This window comes from Cupressus sempervirens, chromosome 4, assembly GCF_028749045.1.
Source record: "Cupressus sempervirens isolate cs-2001-9-10 chromosome 4, ASM2874904v1, whole genome shotgun sequence".
Classification (NCBI taxonomy): domain Eukaryota; kingdom Viridiplantae; phylum Streptophyta; class Pinopsida; order Cupressales; family Cupressaceae; genus Cupressus; species Cupressus sempervirens.
The window spans coordinates 840,017,118-840,039,257 of record NC_143121.1 but is presented as its reverse complement, the minus strand read 5'-3'; the positions used below and the strand labels follow the sequence as shown (position 1 = coordinate 840,039,257).

Below are 22,140 nucleotides of genomic sequence, written 5' to 3'. Positions count from 1 at the left end.
ATCATCATCCCCCTACACGCTCTCCCATATCCTCTCCATCTCACAAAGCTTCTCCTAACCATCTTCCCAAAGCTTACCACAGCAATGTAAATACCAACTTCAAAATGCATAAAGCTAAAAATCCACATCCTAGGCAATCATATGTCTATTCTAAAAGACATACTCCAAAAAGGAAAAATCCAATCAAAGAATGCAAAATAATGCAAATGCCTATGAAAAGAAAAACCAAAACCATGTGGATCCCAAAGAAAAAAGTTGAAACCCAATGCATAATGGCATCCACCATTGCTAATCCCCCATCCAGTGACTCATGTCCCCCATCTCCTAACTCCATCTTGGGTGCCTATATCCCCATGCGCGCTTCCACAAATCCACCATCAAGCCTGCATCTACCATCTATCCCCCATATGCTCTTTTCACCCCTGTCCCAACATGTGCCAATGTTGATCCTGCAAGCATCCCCATCTCATGCTCCTTTCCAGCCTTTTCATCCCTCCATCTCCTACCATCAATCCCATCTAATCCAATCTATTGCATAAATCACACATCCGGTGTACCAACAACTAGCAACAAAATTGAACATTCCAACAGCCAATGAAAAATCCCAAAAAAGCCAAAATAGCTGAAGAAAGCCAAAATCATTCCAGCTAAGTCCAAAGTCAAAAAGTCAAAAAAAAAAAGAGAAGAAAAAATAAAGCGTCCACTGGTGAAAACTTGGCAATTCAAGCGCCTTGGACAAGTACCATGATGAAAACTTGGCAAACAAGCGTCATGCGTAATCCCGCCATCCCCAGCTTAGCCTATCACCCTCATGCTTTTGGTCATCTCTTGACATCCAATTCCATCTTCCAATCTATCCACCTATCCTCCACCCTCCATCTTCCATCTCACACCATCCACTTATCTCCTGCAGCTTCAGCCAACCATCCCAGCTATCATCCATCTCCCTAGCCCCTTCAGCTTTTTCCATCCTAGCTTCAATCCTATCACATCCATCATAAGACCTCCTTCCGCATGTTATCTTCTGATTGGGGGCACTATATTCCTTGGAGATCTTGTCTTGTCCATCCTCCCTTGTCATTGGTATCTAGCTCTAGGCTATCCTCATGCAAACCCAATGTCATCTCTTTATATCTATCATAATCCTAGCTATCTACCATCCTATCCAGCCATCTCATCCTACTCCTCTAGCTATCCTTGGTCACAAAATCTCTCATCATCATTGGATGCATCCTACCAAATCCATATCTTTCGCTATCACCCCACCCTTAGCTTTTGCATCTTGCACAACATCGAACCATCCCACTATCCTATCATCCTGAGCTTTTGCCTGCTTGTAACTATCTTGGTCAGCTTCAACTTGTAAATATCTTGGTCCGTCAGCTTGTACATCCTCTTTAGCTTAGCACCATTGTATCTATCCAGCTTTTGTGTCAGTTCCTCCTTGATCAGCATCTTGCACACATCGCACAACCCTTGGTTAGCTATTCCAATGCATCCTTTAGCTAGATCTCCTGTCACCAAAGTGTTATCCTTCTTAGTTCAGCTTGCCAAACGCATCACTCATCCAGATCCATCAGCTTAGGTGCTCTCCGATAGATCTATGCAGGATATAGCTTTCCTCATGTCTGATTTTGGTCTGCTAGTACCTCGTCCTACCCATCTCGTTGGCAAATGGTTCTCTTTTGGATTTTCACTTTCTTTTGATTTGGAATCTTCCCTTTTGGGTCTTGAAGTATCTTTTCCAAGCAATCTTTTTGTTCCCTCCTCAAGGTTGCCACGATCTTCCATATCATGGTATGCTACGAATGGGGCACTCTGAGCGTACGATTTTGATAAGTCTTTCGTTTGTTTCTTTTTTTGCTTGTGGGTTACCCAATGTCGGTTCCACACTGTTTCCTCCGGGTTTCAGGTGTGATGCTGGGGCAATTCTTGTGTGTTTGTTTTGAGTCAGTCTGTCAGTCCTCTGGATGGTTGGTGACATGGCCTTGATGTTCTTGGTAACCTTGGCAATTAACCAACAGTCCTATAGCAAATCTAGTGCTCAACTACATGGTGGTACTTCTCTTTGAAGTATCCCCCTGCTCAAAAAAGCTTCAATGGTTTCCCTTCATCTCCATTATCCCCCATCCATATCCAGCATCCGTCTCTCCTACTCCAGCTTATGCATCAGTATCTCTTTGAATCACTCCTCACCTTTAGCTTTAGGAATCCACAATCCTAGTCTTAGGGATCCACCAATCCAAATCAATCCACCAAGCCTCATCTTTCGAGATCCACAATCCTAGTCCTAGGGATCTCCGAAATCCATCTTCCGCCAATCTAACTCTTTGAAATCCTGTTGCATCAGCTTTTTTATCCCCTCATCCATCTCCCCATCCTAGATTCCTTTTATAGCGCTCCGCTCCTTCATCGTCTACAATCCCTGAGATCTTAAGCTTGCTTCCTCTTGTGCCTCTGATTCTCCCTTTATCATTCTCACTACAAACTATATATGAGCAATGTTAGTATTGCTCATATATAGGTTGAAGAAAACTCTTTCATTTCTATGTGAAACCAAATATTAGTTTTTCTTTATTTTGTTATGAAAATCGATTTGTTACACTTGATATTGAAAGAATATTGTTTATGGTTATGAACATAGGATATCATAGGCTAATTCTCATGATAATTCATTTATTGTGCCTTGTCTTCAGTTTAAGAATTTCCTTTTATAGTATTAGGATTTACTAGTCATTTGAATATCTCCTTACCAAGGGCAGGCCTAGTCAAGGAAATAATAACTTCATTGCAAGAATCTTCTCAATAGGCATAGATTGGCTTAGGTTCTATATAAAGGTGCAGAGATGGAATTCTACTTGTGAGTTCATGATTTCTAGTTGTGAGATAGCCTTAGTTTTGCATGTTCTTTTCTTGTATTTTAAAAACTACTATTTCTTATATTGGCAATGACTCTTAGTGACCCTCGATCAATATTTTAAATTTTCTCTTTTTTCAATTTCTAGAACGATTTGAAGTTCTTCTTTGTCATGTCCCCTATTTTTAACAAAATTTGATAATTCATTAATAAAATTTTGATTACCATATAAAAAATAATTAAAAAGTGATTAAACTGAAATGTAATACTAATTTATTAATATAATACATTACTAGAATAAAGAAATATAATAGTGAAACCTATTAACTTAGAAAATAATGATAAATAATAAATATTAATCAAATATTGAATAATTATAAATAAAGACATTATTATAAATTTGATATATATATGAATAATATTAGAATAATTCATAATCAACATTACTTACATTAAACATTTATAAATTTCATACCAAATAATAAATATGAAAAGCATATTAAAAATAACATATCAAAAGATATCTTATAACAAAACCTAAACATATCGGACATTATAATGATTTTTTGAGGAGACACCGCCCTTCACGTAGATATTAAATGGAGCTTCTAAATTGAGGGAAAGGGTGAACAGTTTTCATATAAAATACAATCTGAAACTATAGCTTCCAATAATATCAGAAAGAAACATTCCAGATGGGTAATAGAAAATTGGAAGGAAGCATTACATATAGGTCATGGGCTCATAGTCTTGACGGCAGTAGAAGACCATTGACACATCCAGGTTGGAACGGTAGACAGAAAATCTCAATCAGAGATTACTGAAACAGACTTCCATATTGAGAGAGCTAGGGGCCCAAACAATCAGAACTTAGCTCTTCTTGTCATAGCTGGAGCCGCACATCAAACAATTCTAGTACATATTATTGAGCAGAGATCTCTTTAGTATCGAATGCACCATTTACAATATAATATCCAGGAAGTCTTAAAAACATAATAAGGAGGAGATTGCATTAGAGAGGAGATACAATAAGGGTAGACAGCATTGACTTTGATACACAATTGTCAGTGTTCATATCAGAGACAACGGCATAGTACTGCTCTCATACAATAAATGAACATATATTGCTAACAATTGAATTCCTTATTGGAGATTGGGGAGAACATTAAGGAGAAAGAAGCCCTGCAGAGAATAGACTACACGACCATTTCAGTAGGAACAAAGAAATATCAGACACTAACATCCCAAACACACATCGTTTTCAAACATTTAAACTACAGAAGAACACTCAGCCATCTTTGATCACAACGTATAGAAGAAGTTTAAGAAGGGAAAGCAAAGCACCAGGCATCCAAATTGATCTCAGTTTAAAGAACAGCAGAAATAGTAACCTTCAGCAATAATTTTACCCAGATGCATATTAAACTGATATAGGGGTCACACCACTAGTTTATTTTTTAAAACATCATAGTGGATTACAAGCAATATGTATTGATATAAAAGTGAACTGCCTTTTGTTGCAAGGTCATAACATTGCATTTAATGTTATAGTTCATTGGGAATAAACATAAATCACATTCTTTAGAAGAGGGATACTAGCAACTCATTATATATTTCCATTGGAGTTATTATCATTACCAATAGCATAAACGTGTGAGTAAGATCAACTATTACCATTTGTTTGGCTGAGGGAGAAAATTACCATAATTGGTAAATTTTCTTAGATAGCCGACAAGGGACATTACATTCTTAGGAGAACATTTTTTCAAACTGAAGCATGTTTGAAGGTGTAGTGCAGCATCTCAAACTCAGACCTGGTACAGACTTGGCAAGCTGATTCTTTGGCTCACAGTATCAGACTCGGCAAAAACTTGGCACAAACAACAGTTTTCAAAAAACATAATCCATAGATATATTACAACTAAATTTATATGTAAAATACTCATCCTGGACTCACCCCACACAGAGCCACACTCACCAAATCTGGCAAACAGATTTGACAAGGCTCATTTCAACCTGCTCGGACTCAAACTTGGAGGCCTCAACAAGTTCTATGGTTATGGTATAGTGTCAAAGAATCACTTTTAAGATCTTGGATTGCTGTTTATTTTCAAAAACTGTTTGTGGTGGCAGATTCATGACATATTGTAGAGGTAATTCTTCTAATAAAATTAAAACTTGAACCTTATATGTTGACAATTTAACATTGTTTACCTCCTACAACTATGGTTTATTTTTCTAAATTAATGTACCTATGTTTAAATTTTTTTGTTTGAAGTATAATAGGCCCTTACAATGTATGACAAGTTTTAAATCTGTCTCCTACATTTATAGTCGTATTTTCATCTATTTGTATCCAGATAGGAAAGGCCTAATGAAAAGGTTATGGTAGCGACCATAAACCTATAATTATCTGATTAAGATATCTAAATTCAGCTCCATCACTGCATATTATTGTATTTATATAATAGAGTATTACTGTTAGCATTACAAGGAAGAGAAGACACATTTAATCAGGCCTCAATTATCTATATGAATAACATTTAGTGCACTTTCTGAAAACCATTCTAGCACATCAAAAGTGAGAATAACTTGAGACATACAATATGAAAAACAAGGTTTTTAAGAAAACAAACTTTCAAGTGGAAATAGCTGATATTATCTATAAAATGATATAAAGAAAATGCTCAAGACCATGCCAACTGTTATTGTCCACCAAATTGTCTTTAGGAGAGAAATGGCTACTTGTTTTCTACAACAATAAAGAAATTGTTGAGGACATTACAAATTGTTGTTGTCCACGAATTCCAAGTTCATTTATCAACTGCTTGACTTCTGGTTCACTCTCCGTCTGCATTTACAAAATCAAAATTCATCAAGAGAATGGTAATTGTCAAGAGAAGACAAAAAGCATGCTATTTATCATAAATATGTACCTTTTGACCCAATTCAATGTATGTAACTACTTAATTCATCACATGAATGATTTGTCAAAAAGTATTCAATTGAGTAAACAATGAGACACTAATATAGAACTTAGAAGCAAAGAAGTAAGCCCTACAAAATTTATTCCAAAAGCTATACTATAGAATCTAGATGATCACAGCTTTTATTATAAATATTATCTCGATTGATTTCTTGAGTTATACAACTAAAGCAATTAATCAATTAACCTACCATTGTGTTAGCCCCTTTCTCCCATATGAGGCCATCTTGTGAAATGCTCATAATTTTACCTCCAATTCTTTCATCGGCTTCAAATACTGTAACTGCAACACCTTGACACTTAAGCTTATATGCTGCAGCAAGCCCACTTCATAAATTTCAAGAATTAGAATCAAGATAAGGTGCTGCTCCATAATAATAGTTACCATTTGATTCTTCCCTGTAAGCAAGGTCCTATGACAAACCATGGAAGAACACAAAATCAAAGTAGTACCTCATCAAATAATAAATACACCCATTAAATTGCAACTTATAGACTACAAAAAAACATTAAAATATTGTCATGTTTATATAGAGGCCGTTTTAGTTAGCTAAGGAAGTTTTCCTTCTTGTCTTAAGTTCACAATTGCTTCATTTAGAAACATCATCTTTGTAAATCTATTTAAGGAGGCTTCATCTACTTTGTTTATTACAACAACATTGATTTACCATAACACAGTATTAGGGCAGGTTGATGGGATTCTTTAGAATTTGGCAAAAAAATTTAAATAAAAATTCATTGTCTCTTGCCTTTTGGCAATTTTTTAATATAAAAAAATTAAGGAAATTTTGTTGAAATCAGTAGAGTGTTTGTGGGTTTTCTCGAAGGAAACAATTTTGTTCTCTATTTGAAACCCAAGTATCTGATACTTTCGTGGAAATAAGGGTTTTTTTCACATGTTTGCTACTCGCATGAAAATGACAGTTTTTGTTATGTTTTTTACTATGTGCATGTTAGCCCCAATTTTTCGCTTGGGTCTTCTTTTCCTTCTTGTTTGCAGAGGTCGCCAGTTTAATTTGTCATTTGCTGATTTTGGTCCAGTTTATAAGCATTTTATGGTTTGTAATATTGTATTATCTAGTTCCTTGTGTTGAACTCAACCTTTCAGTCGAACATTCCAAGTTCATAGTTTGGGTTCAACCTGCTCATAGTCATCTTGTTATAATTGTCTGGAAAAAGGAATTCCAAATCAATGCAGTCAATTCTGAACTTGAACTTTGAACTCATTTTCCTCGAAGTTCATGGTTCAAGGTTCAATGTTTGTTTCCCTATAATGTTTCAGGCATCACAATAACAAGTCATGTCATCCGACAGTCTTGAGTCTAGAGTCAGTCCAATGTTGATTCAGTAACCTTTTCAATGAACATGAGCCTTGAATTCATTTTCCTCAAGGTTCATGGCTCAAGGTTCATTTATGATGGAGCATTAAAAAATGAATCATGCTAAATCATGCCAAAAAGTAATGTACAGGGAAGTATGCCACCTAGCTATAATTTTAAAAACTCGTCAATAATAAGTGATCACTACAAGTTGAGCTCATTATAAAAGAGGGCATGTACATTATTACTTTGTCAGTCCATCATCTTTTTAGCCATTTATACTCTCACGTGCAAGCAGGTTGTCACCCATGTATATCTATCTCTTAGATTTTCTTCTTGTTGCATGCAAAGAAGGTAAATTTTATGTTATTGTTGAACTCAAGGTTCTGTAGGCAACTACAGGTGGGTAATTGCAGATATTTCTGAAAGTTTTAAGAGTGATGAATACCAGAGGTGAGACCTAGCCTCTCTTTTTTTAAATTTTGCTTGTTTGTGAAGAAGTTTACAGTTCCTCCTGCATTTCATTTTTAGCTATATTACTATTTGTTTTATAAATTTTGGGATTTTAGTGGTGATAGTACGACGCCCACACTTTCTAAGTTGGGACAGACCTCTAGTCCGATTAGTGATCTTCCAAAGCTAGGGGACACATCCATGGCAAGAGCCAATTTGGAAAAACTTTATGAGAAAATTAGCTTTCAAACTGTAGACTTTCAAAACTTTCAAGGAAGAAAGATCCAATCTTCTTATCCAACTTTGATTCCTAACTTTGATCCTCCTCAAGGCTTGTTTGTGTTAACCATTGTGCGATTCTTTCCCTTTCAAGCTTCCTTTGGATCTCCCTTTGACACTCCAACCTCCTTTGAGCTCTTCTTTCAATTACTCGTTCTTTCAATTCTTCTTGATTCAACAACTTACTATTATGTAAATATCTTGTAATGAAATAACTTGCACAATAGAAGAAATAATATGAAATATTGAGAGTGATAGGCCACTTCCAGGGGGCAACCTCCAAATATCTCCAATGAGAACACACTTCACAATATGATGTTGAAATAAGACTCACAACCTCCTATATATACCTAATTATGCTTAGGTTGAATAGACACAACCTTACATAACACCTAGGCTGACCTACCCACCTAAAAATAATATAATAATGATAACATGGCTTAATTAAAGATTAAGATAGTCACAAATTGACTATTCATAACCCTATATACACCAATATTAAGGGTGTAGCATGCCTCCTCCTTTGAAAGAATGTAATGGGCACCCCTGAATGTCCCAAAAAACTAAACCAAATTGCTGAAAGGAATTATGTCAAACAGTTTGCATTCAACCTCTTATTTCTCCATTTAATATTTTAAACCCCTTATAACTCTGGAAATCAAACGTTTATTTGTTTGTTGTGTTTTGTGCATGGAATTGGTATCATACAACATAAACAAAAAAGAAACTAAAATAATATGCAAAGTGGAAATGAACTGCTGCCAATAAAATGTTATTTTCAGAATTCATAAAACCAAATACATGGTAGATTTATCAACTCACTAATTACTTCAGCATTATTGACATAATACTCCAGCCCATGCTTTCGAACTTGCTACTACAGTGCCGCGTGAATAGTGCCGCATGAACAGTGTTGCTACAGTACTTTGTCCTTCAATCAGTCCACTACCTTCGTAATATTATTCCCTCAAAGCAGCATAAGCGTCAAACAAGTAGTGAAGAAGATATGAGCAAAATACCAAATCTGCCTGTAGCTGGAAATGCAACTAAACTGCCTGATAATGAAGCCGATAACAAAGAATTTCAAAGGCCAAACTCCAAGGGAATGACGTCTAGAATGTTACAAGAGAGGATAAATGTTCTCAAATGCCAAGAACGGAGCTACAACTCACACACCAATTTCTTCTCATAATCCACCTCTCTAATGAAGCCACAAATGCTTCCTTTTATTTTATTTCCAAGGGTCCGTTCAACTCATATGGGCAATGTGGGATAAAAGATGTGTAATATATAAAACATATATTAAAATACCCCTTATGTCTCCCTTGGGTACACATCCCCATAAAATAAATATTAAAGTAACACTTTAATATTTTACAATTAAATTAGACGTTACTTTAATAAAACTTCAGGCATTAAAATGTATTAGCAATCGGACTCCGAATAATGCGAGTGATAGCTCATCGGAAAGCTCTCATCGAGGAGTATCAAATCCAATCACCAAAATTGACCTACACTGTGTTCTGCCGACTTACTAAAAATAGTAAGTATGCCTGAAACTGAGTAAATCAACTTTGTTTTGACCCAAACTGGAAATGACTAGGCCAAAACACTCCAAGATCCCATTAAACCCTTCGTTAGCCCTCGGGACCATGTAGAACAAGGCTAACGCACACACACTTGGTCAACTTCTAAAATGGGGACATTACAAAGAAGCCTTGTCCTCAATGCTAACCAAGTGTGGATTCCTTTGAATGAACTCCTCATCCTCCCATTTGGCCTCTTCAAGTGGTAAGTTCTTCCATTGGATGAGATATTGAGTCAGGATTCTGTTCCTTAGCTTCTTCATCTGTGTTTGAAGAACCCACTCTAGTTCCAAAATTATTCTTCCTTCTTCATCAAGTTCTGGTAGTACTGTTTGAGTAGGAATATTCTGCCCAATTACCTTCATCAAACAAGAAACATGAAAAACTTGATGTATCTTTGTTGTCGGTGGCAACTCAAGCTTGTAGGCAACACTACCAATCTTTTGCATGATTTGATATGGTCCATAATATCTTGGAGACAACTTATTATTCTTTTTTTGTTGTTTCAATGAGATTTGTTTATACAACTGCAATCTCAAGAAGACCCAATCCCCAACTTCAAAATTTCTTTCACTACGATGTTGTTTCATTTGATTTTGTGCCATAGCTAAATTCTCCTTGAGTCCTGAAAGTACCTGTTGTTGATGAAGCAAGTGGTCCTCTACTGCCTCAACTCTTGGTGACACCTTTAATGATGATGTGATGGAAGGAGGATGATATCCATAAAGTGCCAAAAATGGAGACATTTTTTATGAGCTATGAAAAGAAGTATTGTACCACCATTCTACAAGAGGTAGCCAATCTACCCATTGAGATTGTTTTTTTGAAGTGAAACAACGTAGATATCCTTCCAAACATTTATTGACAACCTCAATTTGCCCATCTGATTGATGATGCTATGAAGAACTATGAGCCAATTGAGTACCCAAACATGACAATAAATCTTTCCAAAAGTGATTAGTAAAGATAGGATCACGATCACTAACAATAACCTTAGGTGTTGTAATGACCCTCCTCAAATCTGCTCTCAAAAATGCTGATGAAAGCTCAAGGAATTTCATCAAACAATTCACATGCAAGGGACGTATGACTGATATAGTATTTTAGCTGGCTTTAAATGACTCTTTCTTCAATTTGCATCAATGAGAATCTTGTAATAGAAGACTCCAAATGGACTACACAATGACCTAACATGAGTGTGCTACTAATTTTGACAATATTCAGTGCATATATATGATCTAAGCATAAAAAATGAATACCTACAGCCAATTGGCATTTTTACAAATAGTTAGTATGCAAACTAACAAGCTAATAAATAATGATATTGAATTGCTTAAATGACACCAGCAACTATTATCTTCTTAATTTGCAATGAAATTTCTAATACAATGCTCATGAAATATGGCCAAGACTTTTGGCATTTACATGGATTACAAAAAGATAATGCTGGTATAATGCACACTTACAGCTGAAACTTATAACACCTAAAAAGCAATACTAATAAAGGAACCTGGTTGTAGATGGCTGTAATAATTTTCTTCAATGCTGCCCCTTCTGCTTTGCTTTTTCCGATTTGTTTTTTCGAACTGCTTTTTCGGATCTACTTTTTGAACTGCTTTTTCAACTTGCTTTTTCGGTTCTGCTTTTTCCGACTACTTTTACAGACTGCTTTTTCAACCTGCTTTTTCAGTTCCGCTTTTTCGGACTTCTTTTTCGTATCTTCTTTTTCAAACTGCTACCATGTTGAATCTCAAGACCATATCTTTCAATGGTGTCAAAATTTCCAGCTTGAAGGGATTTCGTCCTTCAAACTATTGAGACATAATCTCTAAAAAAAATTTCAATTTCTTTGATATTTCCAAGCATACTTAAAAGAAGCTCTTCCATTTCTTTTATAGTGTTCTCACAAGGGCTCCATCCTTCGTTTTCTCAATGTGGGATAAAACATAACTCCCTTTATGTAACTTATGTCTCCAATGTGTTATAAAATAAAGGGGACTCTTTTAATTTAAATATTTCCCACAAACTATAGTCTATGCATTAATAAAGTTAAATATTTAAATTTAACTTTATAAAATAGCTTTATCAATGCATAACAAATCTTATCAGTGATAAACAAGTCCTCTTGTCGATTTTAAACAATTACCATCAACATACCGTTGCCACTGGATGTCCGCCCATGCCCAAGATGACTTACTATAAATAGTAAGTATGCCCAAAGTTGCCTCAAAACCCCTCAAAAAGACCTGCAACTGAAACTATCTAGGCCAAATGGCCTCTAAGTCCCTTTAATGTCTTGGTTAGCCTACGGGACCATGGGGAAATAGGCTAACGACAACATCATGCTATGAATGTTAAAAAGGGGACATTACAGGTGTACCATGTAGCTTTTGGATATTCTCCAAGAAAACTTTTGCCACTATACTTGTTGTAAAAGGATGTGATAATACAATGAAATGTGCATATTTAGTGAGGCGATCAACTACTACCATGATGACATTATGACCTTTAGATTTTGGAAGCCTTGTGATGAAGTCCGTGGATACCTCTTTCCAACGTTGGCTAGGAATAGATAAAGGTTGCAAGAGACCTACTATCTTAATTGTTTCCCCCTTATTTCTTTGACAAACCAAACATTCAGCCACAAATTTTTTAACATCACCTTTTAGCCCTTCCCAAAAAAAATCTTGCTTGACCCAATGATATGTCTTCAAAAATCCTAAATGACCACCAATTAGGGACTCGTGTAGTTCTTTTAGAATCTTGTGTTTAAGAGTGGAATTCTTGCAGAGATACCAGTGCTCTTTATACCAAAGAATATCCCCCTTTAAACAAAACTTATCTGAACTACTAGGGTCACTTTTTATTTTATGGATGAGATTACTTGTTGCAACATCATTTTGTCACTCTTCTTTGGCTTCTACCACCCAATTTTCTTGTAATATTGAAAGGGCACACAATAAGGCTTCATCTTTTTCATCCTTCCTGGAAAGCGCATCGGCCACAATATTTTCCTTCCCTTTCTTGTATACAATTTCAAAGTCATATCCCACCATCTTAGTGACCCATTTTTGTTGCTCTTCTGACAATAGTGTTTGTTCCAAAAAATATTTTAGGCTATCATGATCTATCCTAACCTTGAAGTGTTGACCCATTAAAAAAGGCCTCCATTTTTTAACTGCATGAAGGATTACTAGCATTTCCTTCTTGTAAATAGGTTTGAGTTGACTTTTACCTTTTAATTGACGACTCTCAAAAGCAACTGGTTCACCTTCTTGCATGAGAACTGCTCTTATCCCATTTCTAAAAGCATCACATTCAACAATGAATTCCTTGGTGAAGTCTGGAGTGGTGAGCACTGGAGTTGTACACATAGCCTTCTCCAATTGCTCAAATGATACATTAGCAGATTCATGCCAATGAAAACAATCCTTCTTCGGTAGAGTGGTAAGTAGTGCTGCTATACGACCATAATTCTTCACAAATCTTCTATAGTATCCTATCAATCCCAAGAAACCCCTTGGCTTCTTAATAGTTTTTGGAATAGGCCATTCCATGATAGCCTTAATTTTGTTAGGGTCCACCTTTACTGTCCCAAATACTCCACCTCCTTAAGACCAAAAGCACACTTGGATGGCTTAGCATAAAGTTGATGATCTTCGAATAATTGTAATGCTTGACCTACATGCTACAAATGTTCTTCCCAAGTCTTGCTATAAATTAATATATCATCAAAAAACACTAACAAAGACTTTCTAAAGAACTTCTTAAAAATGGAATTCATCAAACTTTGGAATGTAGATGGTGCATTGGTAAGACCGAATGGCATCACCAAAAATTCATAATGAACCTCATGAGTTCGTAATGTTGTCTTACAAATATCTTCCTCCTTAATCCGAATTTGGTGATAACCCGATCTAAGATCTACCTTGGTAAAATACATAGCTCCATTTAATTTATCTAGAAGATCATCGATGATTAGAATAGGAAACTTATCTTTAATGGTGTACTTGTTGAGCACTCTATAATGCGAACACATGCGCTAAGAATCATCCTTCTTACACACCATCACAACAGGTGAAGAGTAAGCACTTTGGTTGTGCCTGACAATTCCTGCCTCTAGCATTTCCTCAACAATTTTTTCTATCTCAATTTTTTGTGTGTGGGTACCTATGAGGCCTGATGTTTGGTGGCTGGCTCCGTGGAACTAGTTGTATGGCATGGTCATGATCCCTCTTAGGAGGAAGTCCTTTAGGCATATCTCCAAGAATCACTAAGTGACAATCAATTATTGCTTGTCAATCTGGATAAGAGCATTAGATTGAGAGACTTCTAATGAACATAGCTGGGCCACAAATCCATCCGCACCTTTCTTAAGAAACTTTTGCATTTGATGAGAGCTTACCATCTATGGGGATTTTGCCTTCAATCGCCTTAGCTCCACTATCTTTCCTTTTGATTGAAATCACATGAATAGTTCTTGGAAGTTCATCTCAATTGTTCCCAATGCAGTAAGCCATTGTACTCCCAAAACAATATCCGTTGCACCCATAGATATCGCATACATTGAGGTATCAATTTGATAATCTCCCATGGATAATTTGATGCTATGACACTTCCTTGAACAACTAACTGTGCCCCCATCTGCAATCAAAACCTAAAACCCTTGGGCTGGATATATAAAACAATCTAGAAGAGTTGCCAACTTTTTATTGATGAAATTATGAGTACTACCTGAGTCGAACAACACTGTTACTTTTTGCTTCTTTAAGAAACCCACTACCTTGAGGGTCTGTGGTGAACTGAAACCTGAAAGAGAATCATGTGATTCCTCACTTGACTCCCTATCCTCCTCTGATATGGGTTCATCCTCTTCTTCCTCACTTGGACCTTCAATATAGAACAATTTCTTTTCACTACATTTACGTCCTCGACTATATTTGCTATCACAATTGAAACACAACCCTTTTGCTCTTTTCTCCTCAATTTGTTGTGGAGTCAACCTAGTAGGTTGAGGAAGAGAAGGTGTTGAATATCATTTTTCTCTTGTCACATTAGCCCCTTGCTTCCTAGGAATCAAGAACTTCTCTTCTACCCTAAGTGTCAATATAAAAGACTCATTTACTAAGCTAGGACAAAACATGCGTACCTCATATTGAATGTGATCCTTGAGACCACCCAAGAATAAATCATTCAAGTTCTCCTCTATAATTGTATCCACTCTTAAGGATAGATTTTGGAATTTTCGAATATAATCTTTAACTAATCTTGATTGTTGAAGCTTAGCAAGTTAGCTAAAGAAGTTTTCTGTCACACTATTGCTATATTGTGCTTGGAGTTCTTTTGTAAAAATTGACCATGATACAGTGAGACCCTTTTTCCTCCTATGAGTACAAAGCCAACAATACCAAATGAATTGATCTAGTTCTAGATATAAGGAAGCCATTGTGACCTTTTGTCCATATGGGATTTGATGTACTTCAAAAAAATCTCCATTTGATTTATCCATGTTAGAGGATCCTTTCCATCAAATTTGTGCATATCCACCTTTGGAAAAAAATTCCTAGATCCTGTAGGATTGTTAAAATTTGTGTCATTATTAGTCGACTTGAAGGTTTCACCTTGATTTCTTGAGAGCTCCTTCCTTGTTTCATTCATATAGATGCTTAACATGCTTCGTATATCTAATATATCTCCTCGTAGGTCACATATATCCCTCTTAACCTCTTCCTTGAACTTACTAAGTTCCTCATTGCGATTACTATCCTCTGTTGCTTCCCAATCTTGATCAGAGAATTTTCCCGGTATGGTAGCATTCTTTTTGCCTCTTGTTGAAGGCCCCGTCATGATGGAAACCAATATTTTTGAAATAAATCACACAAATGAAATGTAAATTCTCTAATTTTTTAATATTTTTTTACTAAAACTTACTCGGGCCAAGATACCCTTACTCAGAGAAAATCTCAATAAAAATTAGTAAATTTGTTGCCTTGAGAGAGAATTTTCCTAATTTGGAAATATCTTACTTTTTTTTTTCAATTTCTCCAAGCTTTGAAATTTAGGTTCCTCTACTAGGTATTCCAAAACCCAATACAAGTTATACTCCAATTCGGCAAGATGTGAGAGATATGAAAATCTCAATAAATTGTGTTAAAATAGTAATTCTGCAATAATTTTCTCAAATTTGCTTCAATTCCTCTAAATTTTGGACTATAGCTTCTTTAATATGGTCTTCAAAAACCCTTTAAAAATCTTTGAAAAAACCGCTCAAATCTGAAAGTTATGCTCTTCCCAAAATCGCCCTAATGCTAAGAAAAAATCTTGCCTCTATGGTGCCAAGATCATGCTCTAATACCACTTGTAATGAAATAACTTGCACAATAGAAGAAATAATATGAAATATTATATAAATATTTGATAATAACTAAGAGTAATAGGCCACTTCGAGGGGGCCACCTCCAAATATCTCCAATGGGAACAAACTTCACAATATGATGTTCAAATAAGACTCACAACCTCCTATATATACCTATTTATGCTTAGGTTGAATAGACACAACCCTACATAACACCTAAGCTGACCTACCTACCTAAATAATAATATAATCATGATAACATGACTTAATTAAAGATTAAGATAGCCACAAGTTGACTATTCATAACCATATACACCTATATTAAGGGCGTAGCATATCCTCTATTAGTTGTTGTATCTTCCCAAGCTACCGAACATAGTGTGGCAACGATATGATCGTGAAGTGCACCCGAAGTTGCTCTAGGCTGCTGCGATCTAGCAAGAACCATTTTTCATCATCTTTTTGTTGTGACAATCTCTCAGAGAACTCTAATCAACCCTCCCTCTAGTGCCAATTTTTGTTGATGTGAGTCTTATTCCACTACAACATTTAGAATCAGACACAATGTTTCAAAGTGAAACACCAAATTTTCAACTCTCTCTTGATGTAAATTCACTTCTTGTGCTAAGTCTGCAAAGTAAGATCACAAGGCAACTTCAACGTTCTTTTACTACGGATACTTGCTCGATGGAAATGATGTGATCTGCTGGATCATCAAGGGGACTTATGCTAGTTCACTCAAGATTTATCAACTTGACTCAAATGATTGGGCTTCGCAATTTGCAATGAAAATGTTGTTTTTGTTTTCAACACTCGTCTTCGTAACTTGCTTGTTCCTAACTACTACCTCTATTCCTAAGATTTAATGCAAGGACTTGTGAATGATTTGGACTCTACTAGATGGACCTTAATCAGCGACTCGATTAGTGCAAGCTTCTAAGGTATACTCAAACAATTTTCATATTGACATCTCCTCTTCAATCCCATCAAATAGATGCAAATCAAAGACTCAATACCAATTGAAGTTAAGTATTAATATTCATTGACTCACCATGCAAGACACTCTTACAATCCATAAGAAGCTAGTGGCCCAGATTTGTTTGAGTCACTCAAGTAGACATCCACAATTACTCGCATTCAATTAAACCAAATCACTTGAAGAATATAGTATTCTACTTGATCTCAAAATCTTGGAAATGGTTGAGTTCAGTGGTAGCTTCAAGACAGATCCTACCTTATGAACATCTCTGCATTGGTTGATTTCTTCTTATGTCATCAAGTTTTCTGTCAAGCTCCTCTCATTGTTGTTCTTCAATTTTCATGTTCGGTTGCTCTTATGTGTTCTCAATTTTTGTTTTCTTCCTAAATCAATCAAAGTTCCTAATGTTTCATCCTCTTCATCATTTATGCATTGCTCATATATATTATGATCAGTTGAAGACTATATGGATATTTTACTTCATTACTCTTGGCTTCATTCAGCTTGGCATCGTCCAAGTTAGTTATCCTTCTTGGCATCTTCTTATCTCACTCATCATGCCTTATTGGCATCCATGTCGTCCCTGATGTTGCACTCATTTTATGTGTCAGTTCTTCCTTCTTGGTAATCATTGTCTGTGACTCTTCAATTATTCATTTTATGTTCAAGTGTTGCTTTCATTATGAGTATGTATTTATTGCAAGAGGCATCAATTCAAATGTTATCGCTTCAAAAACTTCAAAGAATTAATAAATAAAAAGTTTTGAAGGTCCCATGGTGAATGATTACTATTATGATGATATTGTCAGTCTTTGTAATGGTTCATGTTGGAGTTGTATCATATTTCTCATTATATGTTGTATAGCATAAAGCTCTGTGTTTCATGCACAATCATTTTGTGGTGATTAATTTTCATGCTCAGTGTTTTGAGAAATCATATCAATCTGTCTAGACTTTCAGAATATGCATGAGATGTTTTCTATGTCTGTGCATTAGATATATCGTGAGTTGTTTGCAGCTATTCATATTGATCTATACACTCTAATCTAAGTGTGTTCGTAGTGAAGAATAGAATTTGAAAGAGGCAGAGGACTTGTAATTTTGGTTTGAGAAAATTAATAAAGATCTATCTTTTGGTGGGTTGGATTGTTTCCCTTAGTTAGGAGGGTTTTTCCCAAGATAATTCTTGTATTCTCTGCATTTGTTATATCAAATTTCCTTTTTGTAATATTCCCATCAAAAAATAAGTAATTAATCAAACCTTTGTTGTTGGGCCGATTGATTTAGTATATCTCGGACCCGTTTTTATTTAATTGTTTCCGTAGGTGTGGTCTTTGGCTATCTTTATAAACCCTCGGGAAGTTCCTCCAATAGCTATTTGAACATAGCATGTAGGTAGTAATTGGTATGCGATTTGGATTATTTCTTTGTATTGTGAATTCTGTGGAATTCAGTATTCGTTGCCATTTTGAAAGTGAAAGATCTTCCCTACTTGGCTCTTACAGTTTCAATGGGAATCAACCCTCAACCCTCACCCTATAATGTCCATTGCATTTCTTTTCTTCGGTTCTCGCAAATCTGGAACAACATTTTAGTCTAGAACATATATATATCTATAGGTTTTTATCTCAATAAACTTTGGTGTCTTCTTTACTATGTCTTTGAAGTTGTCAATTCCATTCTAGAGGACTTAGCCATAGCGAATCGGAAGAACAACACCACATTGCATCACATCCATCACTGTACGACTATCCAATCACCCTGTATGGTCATCCTAGTCCCAACAGTATGGCCCATTCAGCCTTCACTATACAGCCTATTAGTTACTACCGTATAGCTCAAACATTCCTTCCTCTAGGCCGTATATTGCCTCCAATGCACTCCCTCCCTTACAATGCCTTCTAAGTGAGATGAAATTGGGTATACAAAGGAGTCAAGTCTTCAACTATGGGGATCGGAACATTACAATGGTATCAAAGCCAAAGATCCTACCAGCGTGTGGGCAGTGAATGAAAATTTATATATGGAAGAGGAGGTCTCATTCAGTTGATAGAATGGAAGATCAAGAACCCACTCATGCGAAAACTCATGCAATACTAAGGGATCTTTCGAGGAATCAAGTTCAAATCAATGATACTCAGCAACTTATGGAAGAAATTTTCAGGAAACTGGCAGACAATGAGATATTTGGTGAACAAAATGGTCACAGCACACACTCGGTATCGAGTAAGGAAAACTCTCATCTAGTATGCTCTCGACCTTCTATGTCAACTTTTCCCCCACGGGCAAATTTACCACATAGAGGAAAGCAACAAACCTTTAAGGAAGTTCAAGAACAATTAAAAGAAGACTAGAAGAATGCAAATTTGGAAGAGGATATATTCTACAAAGATTACGCAAAAGAATGAGATATTCCAGAGGAAGTAACTAAGAATATTTTAACAATGATCTCAAAAGGAAGTTGAGTAAAGTCAATGTCACCATTTTAATGGATCAAGATCCATATCTGCCCAAGCATGGGCAATGAAGGTCACTACTTACTTCCATCTTAATCCAATGCCAGAAGGAGCAATTAAATATGCAGTACTCCGATTAGAGGGAGTGGCACATGAATGGTGGCATCATGGCACTATCACGCTTGGGCATGACCAAGTAAATACTTATGCACAAGTCACTGAAAGGTTGATAGATCAATTTGATGGTAAAGATCCCAAACTTAACTTTACAGAGTTGGCACAACTAAGTTGAACTGGATCGGTCAACCAATACATCACAAAATTCTAGAAACTCTCTGTTGTGGTTATGGACATTTCCAAAAGGAGATGAATAGTGCTCTTCATGGATGGACTGATAGAACCAATAAAGGGTTGGGAAAAAGGTTTCAACCCTACCACCCTTTTGGAAGCTATTAGCAAGGCACAAAGCATGGCATCATCATCGGCATCATCTTCTCGAGGTTACTCCCACTTCAAACCGCCAGTATTTCCAAGGGACAAACAAAAAAAACCCTACAAAGAAGCCTTCGTTGGACAAAGCTACTAGACAGGAGCTCCAAAGGAAGAAATTATGTTTCAATTGTAAGGAATCATGGGAACCTCGGCATAGATGCCTCGGTAAAGGGAAAATACACTACATTGAAGTCGTGTCTGATGATGAGGATGATCAAGAGGATCTATCCATAGAGGATGATCACCTCTAGTGTAGTCGGCAGATTGTGTATTTTGTAGCCAACAGGGTGTTGTCGTAGGTAGAGATTTTGTTGCCAATGGACCTCTTCTGGAAGGTTCAACGGAAAGTATTTATGCCCTGTCTGGGATCATTGTAAAGCATCTTATCTTATCATAAGCATAATGTAAGGTTCTAGCATATGCGAATAATCTAAAGAGTTCTGTTGTTCGTGTTTATTATCTGTGTGCATTTCTTAATTAACCTATGTGGTAAACATTTGGCACCGTTGCCCTATGAACCTGGAAGGTGGAAGGAATGAAGATTAATGCCAAATCAGCTTAACAAGGATCGCACTAAGGTCAAGGGAAAAGATGGAATCCGTACTGTGCAAGAGAATTTAATTCTGGCACAGTAAGCCGAACGCCGAAGGAGATTTCAAAAGATTGCAGACAGAAACTGGACCACAGAAGAATTGTTGGAGGAAACTCGGCAGCAGATGGAATTGGTGGAAGAAGCACGGGAGGAGTTCTTGAATTTGTGTTCGCCGAGGGAAGAGAATCCAGACGAGAGAGACTCGCACGGCTCGAAATGCTGAGGGAGCACGAGCGTGGAGTGAACTCTTCGTCTAGGATACACTTCCGTGGGAGACAACTTCAGAAGATCCTTCATCACCAAGGTTCGCAGCTGTTGAGACCGCGGGAGAACAGTCCACCGGCGTGGGAGTGCAAGCCACCGGTGTGGGAGTGCAGTCTGCCGGTGTGGGAGAACAATCTGTCGATGTGGGATTGCAGATCGCCGATGTGGGAGTGCAAAGCCACGGTGTGGGAGTGAACAGCACCAGTGTTGTAGGACTAAGCAATGCCTGTTCACAAAAACCAATTATGATGGCGAGACCAAAAGAGACTGTCGAAGTTCGATGGCAATGGTACGACCAATCCCATTCGACATTGCAAAACATGTGAAACGATCTGGAAGGCAAATGGGATAACTGATGAAGACAATTGGATGAGGCAATTTCCGACCACCCTACGGGGTGTGGCAATTGACTGGTTTACTAGTACAAATCCGCAGAAGCTAGACAGTTGGAATAACATTGAAAAGGAGTTTCTAGCGGAATTTCAACTGTTGCGCGATGATAATGAAATTGTCGGCGAGATCTTCAATACCAAGCAGGGGAAGAATGAAATTGTCCATGCCTATGCCAGGAAATTAAAAGATTTGATAAATAAAATGGAAAATAAGCCAGCGGACGGACCTCAGAAAAGATGGTTCGTGGAAGGTCTACACCCGAAGTTGCGGAAGAAGATGAAAATTGTGCCGCCGTCGTCATACACAAAAGCATACAATAGAGCACTGAACTTGGAAAGTGAGCAGAAGACAAAGAAGAAGAAGACGAGTTCATTTGATTCTGATAACGACGAGCCCTCCAGAGAAGATAGCAGCGATGATGAAGGCAGCAGCAAGAAGGTTCGTGCCCTACAGAAAGACATGATCTGCATGATGAAAGAGTTTAAAAATATGCAGAAGGAGACAGAGTAGCGAGCTGTGGTGCACGGAGTGTAAGACCGATGGTCATACTAAAGGATCCTGTCCAAAGAACCAATTTTGTGACATTTGTCAGATCATGGGCCATTCGACAAAGGAATGCCCCTTTAACATGAAAACCAAAGGATCTCTACAGGTGCTTCTTACACAGGGAGCTTCCACGTCAGGAGGGAACGGAAATGCAAACATTGATGGTGCCACTTCGGGTGGGTACAGGAATAATAGCAGAGGGCAAAACAACAACAATGCGAACAATAACAATAACAATGGCAGCTGAAGTCGAATCCAGTATGATGCGAAAGGACGGTCGATCATACAATGCCGAGCATGTAATTTGTGGGGTCATTTTGCGCGGGACTGTACAACAGCGAACACACCAAAATTATTATGCATATGGTGCGGACCTGGCGATCATGAAGATGCCAAGTGCCCAAAGTCTAGAATGAATCTGATCACCGTCCAGACGGATGAAGAAGAGGTTCTGACAATTACGTGAAGGCAAGCAAAAGAGTACCCGGACCCGACGAAAGAAAAGAGGAAATTTGGGGAAGCACGGGCAAAGATTGAAAAGGCATCGCAGGCGGAGACCTCGCAGCTGAAAGACACCACTGGC

General features: G+C 37.0%; 1 protein-coding gene across 5 annotated transcripts in view; it reads right to left on the bottom strand.

The window, feature by feature from the left end:
* HEMG2 (Flavin containing amine oxidoreductase family) overlaps positions 1-22,140 on the bottom strand; it is a 346,786-nt gene that overhangs the window by 279,913 nt on the left and 44,733 nt on the right. For all 5 annotated transcript variants that reach the window (XM_089827105.1, XM_089827106.1, XM_089827103.1 and 2 more), the window contains 2 exons: positions 6,035-6,170; positions 5,643-5,708 (listed from right to left, as the gene is read on the bottom strand). In XM_089827105.1, the coding sequence (XP_089683231.1) occupies positions 5,643-5,708; positions 6,035-6,085 (117 nt within the window). In that variant the 5' untranslated portion in view covers positions 6,086-6,170. The remainder of the gene's footprint in view (positions 1-5,642; positions 5,709-6,034; positions 6,171-22,140) is intronic.